This window comes from Giraffa tippelskirchi, chromosome 14 (assembly GCF_054371585.1).
Source record: "Giraffa tippelskirchi isolate mGirTip1 chromosome 14, T2T-mGirTip1v1.2.pri, whole genome shotgun sequence".
In the NCBI taxonomy this organism is placed as follows: domain Eukaryota; kingdom Metazoa; phylum Chordata; class Mammalia; order Artiodactyla; family Giraffidae; genus Giraffa; species Giraffa tippelskirchi.
In genome coordinates, this window is record NC_137288.1 from 42,581,034 (window position 1) to 42,597,922 (window position 16,889).

The 16,889-nt window shown below is 41.9% G+C and overlaps 2 protein-coding genes across 13 annotated transcripts in view; one reads left to right on the forward strand and one right to left on the reverse strand.

The window, feature by feature from the left end:
• The window catches only part of CHST9 (carbohydrate sulfotransferase 9), a 283,501-nt gene extending 274,985 nt beyond the window's left edge, over window positions 1-8,516 (forward strand). For all 10 annotated transcript variants that reach the window (XM_081563152.1, XM_081563149.1, XM_081563153.1 and 7 more), the window contains one exon: window positions 7,319-8,516. In XM_081563152.1, coding sequence (XP_081419278.1) covers window positions 7,319-8,407 — 1,089 coding nt within the window. In that variant the 3' untranslated portion in view covers window positions 8,408-8,516. The remainder of the gene's footprint in view (window positions 1-7,318) is intronic.
• The window catches only part of LOC145534859 (uncharacterized), a 305,098-nt gene that overhangs the window by 126,041 nt on the left and 162,168 nt on the right, over window positions 1-16,889 (reverse strand). The window lies entirely within an intron of this gene.

Sequence of the window (16,889 nt, forward strand, 5' to 3'; positions counted from 1 at the left end):
CAAAGAGAGTGGAATCCCTCACTGGAGACCTGGGTGGTTTTAATGAGGAAAGTGGGACTTTATATCAGCTTAAGATATTTGGAAAATCCCAAGAAAGGGAGAGAGCATGGATAGGGGATGCAGAGACTGATAGAAGCAAGTAAAGACAGAACATATCAGGAAAGGGGCAGAACACAAAGTGACCAGTGGTCCAGTGGTGACAGGCTGTCAACGCCAACTAAGGAAATAAGACTTGAGTTTACATGTTGTTGTCTGCTCAGTCACTCAGTTATGTATGATTCTTTTGCAACCCCATGGACTGTAGCCCACCAGGCTCCTCTGTGCATGAGATTTCCCAAAGAAGAATACTCGAGTGGGTTTCCATTTCCTACTCCATATCTGTAGTTGAGCCAGTTCCAAATTTTAAGGGATGAAAAATAAAATATCTTAAGAAGACTAATTTGGCAGTAATTTTCAGGAAGACTAATTAGGAGGCTACTAAAGGATATCTCCAATTAAGAAATAATAAGTACAAAAGAAAAGTTTTTTTGAAAGACTATGAGATGTAAATTAACCAATTTACTCTCTGATTGTCAAAGCATCTCTCAGATTCTGTCAGCGAGGACCAGAATGTACTAGAACCATTTCAGAAATAGAAGAGAGTGCAGGAGGAGCTAATTTTGGGAGGAACAGGAAAAGTTTGACTTTATATGCATTTGCTTTAGGGACAATCTGAACCAAGTGCCCTGAAGAAAAATGGGAATGTAAGTTTACTCTTATTATTACTGTTGCTGTTGTTATTATCACCATCATGATGGAAATTCATTGGTTTAAACCTCCAATTTAAAATTCCATTAACCTTGGGACTTCCTTGTGGTCCAGTGGCTAAGAATCCACCTTCCAAAGCAGGGTACTCAGGTTCAGTCTCTGGTTGGGGAATTAGAATCCCAATTGTTGCAGGGAAACTAAGCCTGCAAACCACAATGAAGACCCAAGATAGCCAAAAAAAAAAAATACTATTACCCTTTCTTTTTTTTTTTTTTTATTTTTATAAATTTATTTATTTTAGTTGGGGGCTAATTACTTTACAATATTGTAATAGTTTTTGCCATACATTGACATGAATCAGCCATGGGTTTACATGTGTTCCCCTTCCTGGACCCCCCACCCACCTCCCTCCCCATCCCATCCTTCTGGATCATCCCATTGCCCCGTCCCTAAGCCCTTGTCACATGCATCGAACATGGAATGGTGTTCTGTTTCACATATGATAATATACATGTTTCAATGCTATTCTCCCAGAACGTCCCACCCTCACCTTCTCCCTCAGAGTCCATAAAATTGTTCCATGCATCTGTGTCTCTTATTCTGTCTCGCATATAGGGTTATCGTTACCATCTTTCAAATTCCATATATATGCATTAGTATACTGTATTGTTGTTTTTCTTTCTGGCTTACTTCACTCTGTATAATGGGCTCCAGTTTCATCCATCTCAGTAGAACCGATTCAAATGTATTTTTTTAATGGCTGAGTAATATTCCATTGTGTATATGTACCACAGCTTCCTTATCCATTCGTCTGCTGATGGACATCTAGGTTGCTTCCATGTCCTGGCTATTGTAAACAGTGCTGCTATTACCCTTTCTATTAGTAGTCCAAACCCTTCAGTCTTGGCTGTGATTTAAAAGGAAATAGAGTGAGGCAGGGCAGGGGTGTGTGGGGAGAGGAGGGAGGTAACAAGATCCTAGTAATTGTTTTTATAAAGGTGGGTGATGGTGAAATGAGGCATCGCTGGCAGAGGGTCTCATGTCCATTCACCCAGAAGCCTCATGGGGTGCCATTACTAAGAATGAAGCCTTTGTTCATATCTTGATTTGATCAGAGCTGAGGAAACAGATTGGTACTCGGTAAACCAGTTGGAGACTGAAGTCAAATTGATAAGCAGTGAAATTTTCCCTGTGCAATGATCTCCCCAGTCAAATCGGTGATTGGAAAGTGTCTGGAGAAATATGGACCTCCAGCAAAGGGAAGTGGTATCTGTGAAGGGTATTTCAACTGGTGTGTGTTAGGGCCGACGTGACACCCTGCCTACTGCAGAGCATTTACCTCTGCTTATTGAAATATTTGCATCCAGCATATTTGGGAGTCTCTCTCCCCTGCATGTTATGAGATGAACTCTTTTTTTTTTCTTTCTTACCTTCCACTGCTATGCTGCTTGTGTTGGGCTTCTCAGGTGGCGCTACTGGTAAAGAACCAGTAGTCTTCTGCCAATGCAGAAGACTGTAAGAGACAAGAGTTCGATCCCTAGGTTGGAAAGATCCCCTGGAGGAGGGCATGGCAACCCACTCTAGTATACTTGCCTGGAGAATCCCATGGAGATAGGAGACTGGCAGGCTACGATCCATAGGGTCACACGGAGTTGGGAATGACTGAAGCGACTTAGCACCTGTAGAGTAAATTAGAGTCGAGAGCCCCCTCCCCAGATTCTGTCTCAGGGCGTCCACAGTGAGGCCTGGGAGTCCAGACGGCTGGCCAGCCTCCAGGAGTTGCCAGGCAGTACTGAGTGACTTTGAACCAATCTGATCTGGCAGGCAGGTAGGTGTCCCACCGCCACACCTCCTTTAGCACGAGCAGCTCTACTTGTGCCTCTTTTGTTTGTTTTCTCTTCTGCCAAAGATTTGTTTGAATACAGAGTTTTGGCCCCTTAACAAGAATCAGTCAAGTATTTATCTAAGTTAACCTTGATCTTCTGATTAGCTCTGGTTTTCTTCGACAAGGTCATAAAATGACTCCTTAGAAGCCCGTTGTTAAGTTATAATCACATTTGTTAAGTTATAATCACATTTACTCATTCAACAATTATTTATTGGTCATCTTCTATGCATCAGGTAACATGCAGTGATCCAACAAAGAACAAGAAAGATGAGACCTCTGCAGTCATATTCTAGGGCAAGAGAGGTGGATGGGGTAGAAATAGCATAGGAGTAAGTAAAATCATGTCATATCGTGATAAGTAATACGAGAAAAATTAGCAGGGTTCAGTGGGAGAAAATCTCAGAGGGAAACATAAATTAAACAAGATGTACAAGGAACACCTCCCTACAGAGGTGACTTCTGAGAGTCACCAGGCATGCTGGCTACTAAGAGTTTGAATAAGATAGTGACAAGTGGTCATAGAATTGCAGAACTGGAAGCCTTGATGAACTAACTGGATGGTTAGATGCCAGGGGTCAGAGATGTGATGGAGGTGGTGCAGACTCTGGCAATAGCAAGGTCCATGTAAAATGGAGACGCTGCTGTGAAAGGCGAGGTGGTCAAGGAGCAGAGAGTTTATTGGGTGTCGGAGTCAGTACACATGGTGACAGAGCGGGGATGAAGAAGCAGAGTCTGAGCCTGGAGCTGAAGTCTTCAGTGCACGAAGAGGAAAGGGGGGTGGAGCAGGACCCAGGTGCTTCCCAGAAGCAGGAGGGCAGGCTGGGGGTGTGTCCTGGAAGCTACAGGGAAGGACAAGCAAACAGCTCCCCATCTTCTGGCCTGAGGGACAAGTGGCGTAAAGAAGTGAAGTTTCATCTACTTGAAAAAGTGCAAGAGTCATCAGAGAAAGTCATGAGAAGCAAACATTCCACAAGTCCCTGGAGAATAGAGGGAAATCTGATGACCACAAGCTGAAGGTCCAGAGGGCGAGCAGAGGACTGATATCATTTTTGTTTTTGTTAATGGGGCAGGGAGAGAATTAATTGGGCCATCTGTAGACACACAGATTACAGCCTGGATAATAATGGACAGTTGGGGAGCCTTGAAATTCACTAGGTCACTGGGATAAAAACTATTACAATGATGATGATTATTAAAACAATAATAAGAGCAATTATTGCTTATCGTTGGAGTTGAAGAAGTAGCAGCAGAAATGTAGCGGCAGTTTGATCTCAGGGCTATGCTCAGTACCTCCCATGCCACCATGAATGACCCTGTGATCTTTCAGACTGTTACCAAAAGTGGGGACTGACTGCTCGCTACTCGAATGCCATTAAAGAGGCCAGGCTGATGGAAAGGAAAGTTCGCTTCATTTTGGATGCTGGGAACAGGGACTGGGGGGTGGGCAGGTGTCTGTCCAAAGACTGACCGCCCCCTCCAAGACAATCAGGTGGCAAGAGCTTTTATAGATGCGGTGGTGGGTGGTACATGCAGAAAGAGCATAGTTGGCTCTGACAGTCATCTTGAAATTGGTCATCGGTGGCCTGACCAGCGTCATCTTGATGTTTTAGGTACAGTTAATCTTCAGTTCCAGGGTCAGTTTGTTTCTGTTTCCTTGAGGCCAGTTCTCAGAATTGTGGCAGCTTATGTCATGGCTGCACTCTGGTCATTGTGTGGTTGACTTCTCCCACCTGCTGGAGTTTCAGTATCTACAAGACGGCTCACAGGTTAGGGCTCAGGATGTTATCTGTAGCCGTTGAAAGTGAAAGTCGCTCAGCTGTGTCTGACTCTTTGCAACCCCATGCACTATGCAGTCCATGACTTCTCCAGGCCAGAATACTGGAGTGGGTAGCCTTTCCCTTCTCCAGGGGATCTTCCCAATCCAGGGATCAAACCCAGGTCTCCTGCATTGCAGGCGGATTCTTTACCAGCTGATCCACAAGGGAAGCCCAAGAATACTGGAGTGGGTAGCCTATCTCTTCTCCAGCAGATCTTCCCGACCCAGGAATCGAACCGGGGTCTCCTGCATTACAGAAGGATTGTTTACCAACTGAGCTATCAGGGAAGCCCAAACGATACTTCTAGTTCCCATACCAGGGGTCGAACCTGGGCCACCTGGGTAGCCTTTGAGGAGGATCTAAAAGTCTTTGACTTGCTTAATGACTACACTATTATTTGGTCACCTTTGACTGTTTTCCTTTCCTTCTTCATGTTCTTACTTCCCTGATAAAACTTACTCGTTGGCAAAAATTTTTTCCACAGACAAAAGGCCAGCAGAGGACATGGGAGGCAAGGACCATGGGGTCGTGCTCCGCTTCAAAACCTCAAGTCAACTTTTATATTATAGTGAAAACTTTGTGGACTACAAGTTGTTGATCAGGTTAAAGAGGGACTCAAGGCTTTCAGATCACCTTGGCAGTCTCTGAGAAGATAGCAGACAAATGCTTTTAGAGTTGAAACCCCAAATAGTTGGCTCAGTGGTGTGGTGGATCTTGGCAACTGTTGTATGGGGTTACACAAGTTGGTTTATGGTGGTCAGGGCTTACTCAATCAACCTTCTTCCACCAGAAAGAAGCATCTCTTCTTGAAGCTCAGCCAATGGAAGGACTGTGATGCCTGGAGGTGGCTCCCATACAAAGTGCTTCATTCCTCTGCTCTTTTGTTCAATTTGCTAGAAAATTCCTAATCATCCTTGAAGACCTAATCCACCAAGTCATACATTCCTTCCTCCATGTAACAAATAATTACTAGAGACTATAGACTGTTCTCAACCCTGAGAATAAAATGGTAAATCCATCTATATCAGTAGCCATCTCCCTCTAGGTATATATACACCTCTCTGCTAGGAAACTTTCCCCACCACTCCCTCCTCCCCCTAGGCTGGTAGTCCCATGCTTTAGTCCCCCAACAGATCATTTTATTCATTCATCTTTCTACTACCCTGCTGACAACCCCATGTGTATACCTTCAGTTCAGTCTCCTCAGCCATCCTTTTCTAGTCCAAGTGAGATCATGTTACTTCTCTGCTCAGAACTCTCCAAAGCCTCTGTAGTTTACCCAAGGTAAAAGTCAAGGTTCTTAAAATTTTTGTCACTATCAGAGGAAGCCACCTTGTAAACCCTGTCTCCCATGACTTCCTTTATCAAGTCACTTCTGAGAGTTGTAGGAAGGATATAGTCAGATGAAGAATAGATGGTAAGTGGGCTGAACCATCCCACCAAGAGAACTAAATTCTCATCCTACTTTTGATACAGTTTTGTATCGCAGGACATGAAGTAGACATTTCTGGATTCCCTAGTCTTTCTTCACTTAGGAAAAAGGGAAGGTCCCATACATGAATGAAACTGTATGATACTATGAAATTATTGTAATAAATGAATTTTAGAAAAATAAAACATTTTCCAAGGGGAAAAAATTATATATCAGTGTTTGCAAGTGCCTGGAAAACTGAAGTGGCCATTAGACTTTTATAATTGGCCTTGCTACAATTTTAGGTTATAATTTATGACTCTGAAATATTCTACACATTATAGAATGCACCCCCCAAAAAACAACAAAAATCTCAATCCAATTACAGCTACATTTTGTATCTACATTCAGATGCACTAAGTCAATGCTTAAAGGTTACACACTCTTCAATAGCTCAAGACTCATTGACCTACAAAATGATGGAGTTATATTTTATTGCATTACAGGCAAAGTTAAGATAGAAAACTCAGGGCTTTATCCTATCTTGTGTATACTTTTTTTGCATTTTGTAAGATTGTATCAGGGTTTCTCTGGTGGCTCAGCAGTAAAGAATCCATCTGCAATGCAGGAGACACAAAGAGATGCAGGTTTGATCCCTTGGTCAGGAAGATCCCCTGCAGGAGGAAATGGCAACCCACTCCTGTATTCTTGCCTGAAGAATTCCATGGACAGAGCAGCCTGGCGGGCTACAGTCCTTAGGGTCACAAAGAGTTGGACACAACAGAAGTGACTTAAGAAGCACGCATGCACAAGATTATATAATTGACAGCCACAGATGCAAAGATGGTACAAAAATAATAACAAACTTACTGTGACCATAGATTCAAATCAATAACCAGTAGTTTGAGGACTTCCCTGGTGATCCAGTGGTGAGGATTCACCATGCAATGCAGAGGATGCAGGTTCAATCCCCAGTCAGGGAACTAAGATCTCACATGCCACAGGGAAACTAAGTCCATGCTGCAACTACTGAGCCTGCATGATGGAACAAAGGTCCCACGTGCTGCAACTAAAACCTGACACAGCCAAATAAATAAATTCTAAAAAACAACTAGTAGTTTTATCCCAATCATGTACAGGTAATTTTCATACGAAGATCTATTAAAGTAATACACATGAACATTAAATGAATAACATAATAATAACCCAAATACGTATACTGTACAATGTGAAGCTTTGGTTCAAAGCGATGCCTGGATACCATTTTTCCTTGTTACATTTTCTATGAAGAAGCTTGTGAACCATATATTCTGCATGCTTTGCTAAACTGTTCTGGCAGCTTACATGAAATGTGACCCCCTGGATAGAATTTTAAAACAATTATGTTAAGCTCCATATCAATATACCCATATTTATGAATGTTCTTTCAACATTTCCCATTCTATATTTTAACAGAACCCCAAGTCCCACATGCTCGAGGATCCCAAGGATAAACCGGAAAATCTACTCAACTCCAAGAGGCCTACTAGGGTCTTCACGGAGACCAACCACTCCCAAGGAGAAGCTCCAGCTTTGGGCAGGAACCCAGGGTCACCAACAATTCAGTTGATTGAAAAACAACAAGGGACGAAGATCCTTTTCAGGAAGTTCAGCGAAACGAAGTGGTCGGTGGACATTCGCCCTTTAAATAAAAGCTTAGTCACAGACAGCAAATGGAAGAGAATTGATGCAACTCAAGAAAAACGTAGGTCTTTCCTTCAGGAATTTTGCAAGAAATACGGTGGGGTGAGTCGTCCTCAATCCCACGTTTTTCACATGGTCTCCAGGATCTACGTAGAAGATAAACACAAGATCTTATATTGTGAAGTACCCAAGGCTGGCTGCTCCAACTGGAAGAGAATTCTGATGGTGCTCAATGGCTTGGCCCCCTCTGCATACAACATCTCCCATAATGCTGTTCACTACGGGAAGCACTTGAAAAAGCTTGACAGCTTTGACTTAAAAGGGATTTATAGTCGTTTAAACACCTACACCAAAGCTGTGTTTGTTCGTGATCCCATGGAAAGATTAGTGTCAGCATTTAGGGACAAATTTGAACACCCCAATAGTTATTACCATCCTGTATTTGGAAAGGCAATTATAAAGAAATATCGGCCGAATGCCTGTGAAGAAGCTTTAAATAATGGATCTGGAGTCAAATTCAAAGAGTTCATCCATTATTTGCTGGACTCACACCGTCCAGTAGGAATGGACATTCACTGGGAAAAGGTCAGCAAACTCTGCCATCCCTGTTTGATCCACTACGATTTTGTAGGGAAATTTGAAACTTTGGAAGAAGATGCCAATTACTTTTTACAGCTGATAGGAGCTCCCAAAGAACTGAAATTTCCCAACTTTAAAGACAGGCACTCTTCTGATAAAAGAACCAACGCTCAGGTGGTGGGACAGTATTTAAAGGATCTGACTAGAACTGAGAGACAGTTAATCTATGACTTTTATTACTTGGACTATTTGATGTTTAATTATACAACTCCGTTTTTGTAGTTTGCTTTCTTTTTCTAAAACTCTGTATTGACTTTATGCTGATGGCCTCAAATCAGCTAGCTGTAACTTTCCTATAATTCTCTGTATGAAAAAAATTTAACTAAGTGCAGTTGTCTTGATTGAATGAAGATTTTTACCAAATAGTATGAAACCAATTGGCACAAAGTTATAGGAAAATTACCTAACAGAGACATGTAAACAACTTCAGTTACTATAGAATGTTTAGAAAAGAGCTGCTTTTGCATTATGGATTACATTATAGAAGCAATAACCCAGCCAGCTGCTACATAAGCTACAACTGCCTCTTTCAAGGGTAGGAAAAACGATCAAAAATAGCATGAGTGTATGTCTCCATCCTGGAATCTGTTGTCTAAAGCGCATGGAGATATTTTTAGCAGTCTGTGGCATATGAATTAAACATTGGATAGTTTTCTTACACCCCTGGAAATGTTTCCATCAACTGTAATGATAAATCAATTCTGAAATGGCATTTGGGGCCTGAATGTTTTACTTTAGATTGGAAGGCATTATGTGATTTACAATATGAGAATATAGCAGAAAAACCAGATGAGGCAATGGCTTTTTATATTCGACAGCCAATAAAAAATGCACAACATGCTAAGATCAAAGCAACAAAAGCAACCTTCCTCTTCCAGAAAAACTTAAAGGAATTGATTCTGTTTTCTTTTGAGCCCTTTTGCAGAGACAAAATGAATGTCATCACTAAAGGTCTTCCCTTTTGAAGCCCGAGATAGAGAAGTTTAAGCTTCATCAGATACAAATGTGCTCCTCATTCTGGTTTAATTGGGCAGAGGGGAAATTGTTTCAGGATGGAATAATCATCAAAACAAAAGTTGCCACTCTGAATATAGATCTCAAATGATAACAAAGTTTTATAAGAATAGCATCAAAAACAAAAGTTGCCACTCTGAATATAGACCTCAAACAATAACAAAGTTTTATAAGAATATTACTTGAATCAAAGCATCATGTGCATAGCTTTAGATGGGAATGTACTCTAAGAATAGCTTTTGTCTAATTATTCAGCTTGGGAATGATTTTTTAAAAACTAATATACCACTTCAAAGATAGATTACATTCTAGAGAATAAACAGGAGAGCCCCTAGAAACGTTTTTTTAATAGGCTTATGCATAAACAAAATAAGATATTTTTCTTTTCAAGTTTATTCTCTACTAACAGAATCAAATACTATTGTATTCAAATAGTCAGAGTCTTAGGAAAATAGGACTGTGTGTCACCCCTATGAAAAGTTGTAATGCATTTTGGAAATTTTTTCCAAGAGACCCTAAATTGGTAGATGCACTTGGATGGGAAATTTAATTGGCCAACAATTACACAGAGTTAAGCAAACCACACATTCAGACCCTGTTTAAACACTCTTCTTGAATACATGCCTCTCCTCCAACTATCTTTTTTTCTTGTCAGTAAATATTGAGCAAAGTCTCTCAAAGAAAAGGAGGTATTAATATTTGAATATTAATAGACCAACATAGCTACACTCATGCTTATTTCATTTTGACTTTCCATTTCATGGCTGAGTTTTCATGAATTGATTCCCTCTTAACACTCGCGTGCCCCATTCCATCTGTCTCCTGAGGAGAGGGGAACTGCAATGGGCCGCCAGATCATAAGTACTAAACCTTCTAAAACCCAACTTTTACTACTTTTCCACTCCATTTACTCTTGCCTCTAAACCATGCACTTAAGCTGTGCTCTCTGTCTTTGAGGAGTTTTACTCGAATCATCTAAATGGTATCATTTAGATTTTGCTATACCATGTAGAGAGGATTCCCAGTCACTTAGTGACATTGAGCTTAGCTTTTTATGGAGGAAAAGAGAGAAAGAATAGAAAATATGCCAAGAAGCCTAACGTTTTATGCCTAAACTACACAAAACTTGTTTTACATGGGATCTTGATATAAAGGGGAGAGGCAGTTTTCTCAGAGTTTCTCTTGAAACCATATAAAGAACAAACAAAAAACCTTTCTGTTCATAACTTGGAAAGAAGAAGGTGGAAACGAGGATCCTGTCTCTCTTATTAGCATCTCTAGTGCACTTGAAACTATGGAATATACTCTGTGTATATACACACAATCATATAATATACATATGCAATCATATATATATATGCACAATCATTTATATATATATATATGTGATTGTCTGGCATTGGTGGTAGAGAAGAGGGGTGAGAGGGAGAAAATGATACACAGTGCTCTCTATCAAAGCTCTTTTGAGAATTCCCTGGTGGTCCAGTGGTTAGGACTCCACGCTTCCACTGCCGGGGACGTGGGTTCAATCTCTGGTCAGGGAGCTGGATCCCACACGCCAAGAGGTGTGGCAAAAAAAAAAAAAAAAAAGCTGTTCTATATCTTACGCTGTAAAAGTTCCTTTCCTGACCCTTTCTATAGAGCCTCTGTAACCATTAGAGGCCCTGTAGACATTTTTTTCTTCAGTGGACTCTCTGATGCCAGCTGGCATCTTGTGTAGTTGAGTTCCAGGGGCCATGTGTGTTATTATGAAGGAAGAACATTTTTACGTACCTGTTCTTCCTTCTAAATGATGTCTTTTTGTGTTAGGGTCAAAGAAGCTGCCGTAATCCTGGCTTCCTTGGGATTTTAAATACACTTCCCATTTGTGTTTGTGTGCGTGTTAGTTGCTGAGTTGTGTCTGACTCTTTGTGATCCCACAGTCTACAGCCCATGAGACTCCTCTGTCTATGGGATTTTCCAGGCAAGACTACTGGCGTGGGTAGCCATTCCCTTCTCTAGGGGATCTTTCCAACCCAGGGATCGAACCCAGGTCTCCTGCATTGTGTGTGAATTCTTTACCATCTGAGCCATCAGGGAAGCCCCATTTCCCATTTATCTCCCTTGGATTACTCTATTTCTCAGACCAGCTTACGTTCACCTTTGTCATTTCTGCCTGTGTACAAATGCCAAATGTGAACATCGCTGCTCCATTGGACACTCACCATTTCTTGGATGTAGTTTCCTACAGGCAAGTGACCAAATCTGGACTCATCTTCCAGATGTCCAATGTTCCCATTTGAACATTAGCATGCTTTAGGTGTAATTGTTAGTCCTCTAATTAAGCCCTAAGGATCTTATTTATTTTTATAGGCAGCAGTAACACAGGCCCCTTCACTCTGTTATTCTCCTGTCTGGAATTACTCTTAGGGTAACAAGTGGGCAATTACACCCAGAATCACAGTTATTTAACCTGGTAAACTACCTATGGATGTGCATTATTGATGTGACTGTGCCCAGACACTGCCACCAACTTCAGTGGAGATGTATACACAGGCCACCCAACATTCTGACATCCAACTTGCTATTGAACTTCACAGTCTATAACTATCCAACAATTCAAGAACTACTTGTACATCATTTATAATTACAGAGTGCAAAAATAGACTGTTACACTTTTTCATGAATAATTATTCTTCAAAAAGGTGTTATCTCCCAAACACTGTATATTAGTGTTTAGCTGCAGGGAATTTATAAGCAGACACAGAGAATTTTTGAATACTAGACTTCTCTTTGAAAGATCACTTGCTGAATTAGTAGAAGTTGGAATTAGTAGGCTGGGGTTATAGTAAACATCTCCCTACTCTGAATGCTCATCTGGCCCCTTGGGGCATCTTTAAAACTCAAGGTCTTACAGAACATGGTGAAGCAGAAATTTTTGCCTCTGGCTAACATCCCCAAAGTATCCTGATATTTGCAGAATGGTTGACCAAGGCATTTAATGGTAGGTAGGTAGCGTTAGTGGTAAAGAACCCACCTACCAATGCAGGAGACTCAGAGTTCAGTCCCTTGGTCGGGAAGATTTCCTAGAGGAGGACATGGCTACCCACTCCAGTATTCTTCAGAATCCTATGGACAGAGGAGCCTGACAGACTATGGTTCATAGGGTCACAAAGAATCAGACATGACTGAAGTGACTTAGCATGCATGCAACCACCTCAGACCAGGGCTAACATAACTTAGTCCTACTGTTAGGGTCATACCATTAAGGTCTCAATCTTAATCATAACCATTAATAATAATATTCATAATCATAGCTACCAGTTATTCAATACTTAAGTGCTTTTCATGCATTAACTTAATCTCCATAGTCAATCTAAGTTGTACTGTGCTTAGTCGCTCAGTCATGTCTGACTCTTTGCAACCCCATGGGCTAGCCTGCCAGGCTCCTCTGTTCATGGGGATTCTCCAGGCAAAAATGCTAGAGTGTGTTACCATACCCTCCTCCAGGGTATCTTTCCAACCCAGGGATCAAACCCAGGTGTCCCACCGTACCATCTGAGCCACCAGGGAAGCCCAAGAATACTGGAGTGGATAGCCTATCCTTTCTTCAGGGGAACTTCCTAACCCAGTAATCGAACCGGGGTCTTCTGCATTGCAGGCAGATTCTTTACCAGCTGAGCTACCAGGGTACCAGCTGAGCTACCTATCTAAGATAGGTGTGATATGCACCCCCTTCCCATATATAATAAAGGAAACTAAAATAGGGTATGCTTTAAAGAGGTATGACTGGTAATTAGGTGGGGAGATAGAATGATTCCAACCAGGAAATACCACTACCAAACACTCTTCATAAAACAGTAGACAGTAAGCCCCCTACTTACAAACCTTCAAGTGTGAATTTGCAAAAATGCAAACGTACGTTCCATCAACATCAGGCACGAGTGAAATTGCAGTTTGCCCTCCATCTCCTGTTGCTGACGATCCTTCAGCTCTACCATCTCCTACCTCCTCACTCACCTCCAGTCAGTAACTCTTCTTGCCTGTTCACTCAATGCCAACCCCTGTATGCCAGCTATTGTTGTACTGCACTACTGTACTTTTCAAGGTACTGTACTGTAAGAGTAAAAATATTTTATTTTTGTGTTTGTGTTTCATGTATTATTTATGTGAAAAGTATTATAAACCTATTATAGTACAGTACTATGTAGCCAATTGTATTCTCTTACCTATATTCAGAACAGCCAAAGGCAAGAAATATATATTGGCACCTAGAAACTTTTTTGACATTTCAGATCAGCTTATTTCTTTATTCCTGCTAAGTTAAGCTAACAGATTCAAAGATTTTATAAAAATTTAGGCTTCCTATCCCTCCTTTTTTTTTTATCCTTAGCTGATCATGAGTCACAATGTTTTATAAAGAGGGGGAAAACAAGTCTTTGGAACTAATTTAGCCTAACAGAAACAGAATGTAATTTTGACACAAAAGTCCAGACAGCTCCAGAAGTGGGTAAGGTCAAGGGGAATGTAGTCCAAGAGGGAGGGAATTCAGCCAATTTTACACAGGTCGGCACTTGATGGCCTTTGAAGATGGCCTTGCTCAGCAAGTCAGTCAAAGTGAAAGCTCCGTAACTGCTGATGCCGGTCTCTTTCCTGAGCGTCTATCCCCAAATACTAGTATGGTAGTTGTGTTGTGTGTATGCTTCGGTGCTCAGTCATGTGTGACTCTTTACAATCCTATGGACTGTAGCCTGCCAGGCTCCTCTGTCCATGGGATTTTTCAGGCAAGTACACTGGAGTGGGTTGTGATTTTCCTCCTCCAGGGGATCTTCCCAACCCAGGGATGGAACCCTGTCTCTTATATCTCCTGCACTGCAGCTGGATTCTTCACCTACTCAGCCATTTAAATTGCCTATCCCCAAAAATAGTTTAGATAACCCTAAACTAACTCAGGAAGACTGTATAAAAGAACAGAGGAGCAGTTTGACTTAAACCAACTGAAAACCACCATGAAAAAGTCAGGTTAAATAAGTGCTCAGCTAGAAGAAGGTGGACTTTCCCTGGGTCTGTGGGGCACTCTACCTGAGGAAGGCCAGCTCTCAGTTCAGCAGAAGGGTATTGTCCTGCATCATTTAACTCTCAGAATTGCCTCGTTGCTCCCATCTTGGTTCTTCACCAGGATCTTATTCTTCCAGGTAAATTTCTTCAAATCCACTTAAAGTCAACATGTTAGTCATTCAGTCATGTCTGACTGTGACCCCATGGACTGTAGCCTGCCAGGCTCCTCTGTCCATGGGAGTCTCCCGGCAGGAATACTGGAGAGGGTAGCCATTCTCTTCTCCAGCGAATCTTCCCTACCCAGGGACTGAACCCAGATCTTCCCTGTTGCAGGCAGATTCTTTATGCCTGAGCCACCAGGGAAGCCCATTCTTTTCACATCTGTAAGCCTCTGCTCAGCTCTTCCCCTCTATTTGAAATACTCTGTCTCTCTCTCTGGGCATTTATTTCATATTCACTCCCCAAGGAATCTTTTTAGATGATTCAATTTTCAAATCTTATCCCTTCATGAGCACTCTTATCAACGGAAAAAGACAAAACGATTTTCTCCTGATATGCATCAGCTTCTTATTTTAGCAATGAATGCAGGTACTCCTTCCCTTTTTGTGCTTTGCCTCATTAATTTGTTCATTTGCTATATCCCTCTTTATATGCACACGGAGTCTCTGCTGTCGTTGCCATGTGTCTTAGTCTTCCAGGAGTGTGCCTGTTTAATTCACTTCGCACAGTTTCTATCAAAGTGCTGCATGGAAAGAGTTCCTTTAATAAATGTTTTTGTGATGTCGTGTAAAGTTTCACCTACCGCTTCTCTTAGTGTTTAATGTGTATATTTCTGCCTTACAACTTTCAGGTTGTAATAGGACCAATGGGTTCAAGAGAAGGGTCCAGAGTTGGGCAACTGGGGGAAGTGACCCAAGCCACATGCCTTTTCTATGCTAATAGTCACACCCTAACATAAAGTATAGCTATGGACACAGCAGTCTTGTACATTTCTAAGATTATGTATTTATGAAGTTTTCAGAGGAAATTTTGAAAAAAATGTATGATGTTGGTCAATATAAGGATAGCAGACCTTGGAAAAATATGTACATTAACTTAACTATGGACTTCTCTGGTGGCTCAGATGGTAAAGAATCTGTCTGCAATGAAGGACACCCAGGTTCAATCCCTGAGTGGGGAAGATCCCCTGAAGGAGAGCATGGCAACCCACTCCAGTATTCTTGCCTGGAGAATCCCATGGACAGAGGAGCCTGGTGGGCTACAGTCCATGGTGTTGAAAAGAGTCAGACACGACTGAGCAACTAACACTTTTACTTAACTACATGAAGAGTATGTCTCATCCATCTCTCCAAATATGACAGGTATGTGTTATCCCACCCATCCTGTTGTAAATGAGAAAACCGAGAGTCATGGGGGGTTAATGACTAGCCCCAGAGCCAGCTTCCTACCAAGGTCTGGCTCACTTGCTAAGACCACATACTGGCTACCTCCAGTCCAGATCTGGCCACAGATATGTTTGGTTTGACCTACAGTTCATTTGATTTAATATTTGAATTAGCTGCAACATTTTAAAACTGGGACTCTTTCATCAATGGTAGGGAATTTCTGTTACCCTGCAGCCCACCTGCCTGCCTGAAAACATGCAGAATCCAAGTCAGTCTTTTTGACAAACCTGGAGGTCTCTCTTGCTCATGCTTACCACCCGGCCATCGTCACTCATTTACCTCACCTGGCTGACCCCTAAGTGTCCCACTTTTTAACCCCTGCTTGAAAATGTGTGTTCTTTCATCCACCAAGCTTCCAAAGGAATTTCTGAACATTTTCTTTGTCTATATTTGTGTTTTGCACTTTGTGAGGCCATCACATTCTGGATTTCCTCATCCTCACTCGAAATGCTGTTTGTCCTTTGGTCTTCTACGTGGTGGGATGACCAAACAATATTTCATTGTTCAAAGAAATTACTTTTGATTGACAACAAGATGTTGGGAGAAATCCAGTGCCTTTCTTTGGCATCCTTCTATATTAACCACTGGGTCCCCCTGACAACAGCAGTCCTTCCCATTCCCTTCAGAGACAAGTCATTCTCCCATGTCCCCAGAAGCTGGGCATCTAGGAACAAAAAGTGGCTCACACTGATGCGCCCAGACTGTCAGTCCCTGACCTTCCTGCAAAAATTCCTCCTATTTTGAAAGTGAACGCACTCTTCCTCAACTCTGAAAATTGCCTGTTTCCCAGATTTCTCTGAGGATTTCTGTCTCTAGCTCATAGCACTCCTCTCCACCCCATGCCTGCAATTATCCTGAGTGACATTAGCATTCCCAATGATGTCCCCAACATTCTGCCGTCTGTTTCTCAGTCCCCTAGCCTCTCTTTCTCCCACTTCTACACTTAGATGGTTGGAGAAAACAGAAACACAGCCATGGAAAGCAATAGCCAGGACTTCTGTCCCCATAGAGCAAAAAAAAAATCTGTGGCAACCTATATAGTGTATGCATGCAAGCATTCTCGGTGACTCAGTCAGTCATGTCCGACTCTTTGTCACCCCATAGACTGTAGCCCGCCAAGCTCTTCTGTCCATGGGGATTCTCCAGGCAAGAATACTGGAGTGGGTTGACATGCCCTCTTCCAGGGGATCTTCCCAATCCAGGGATCA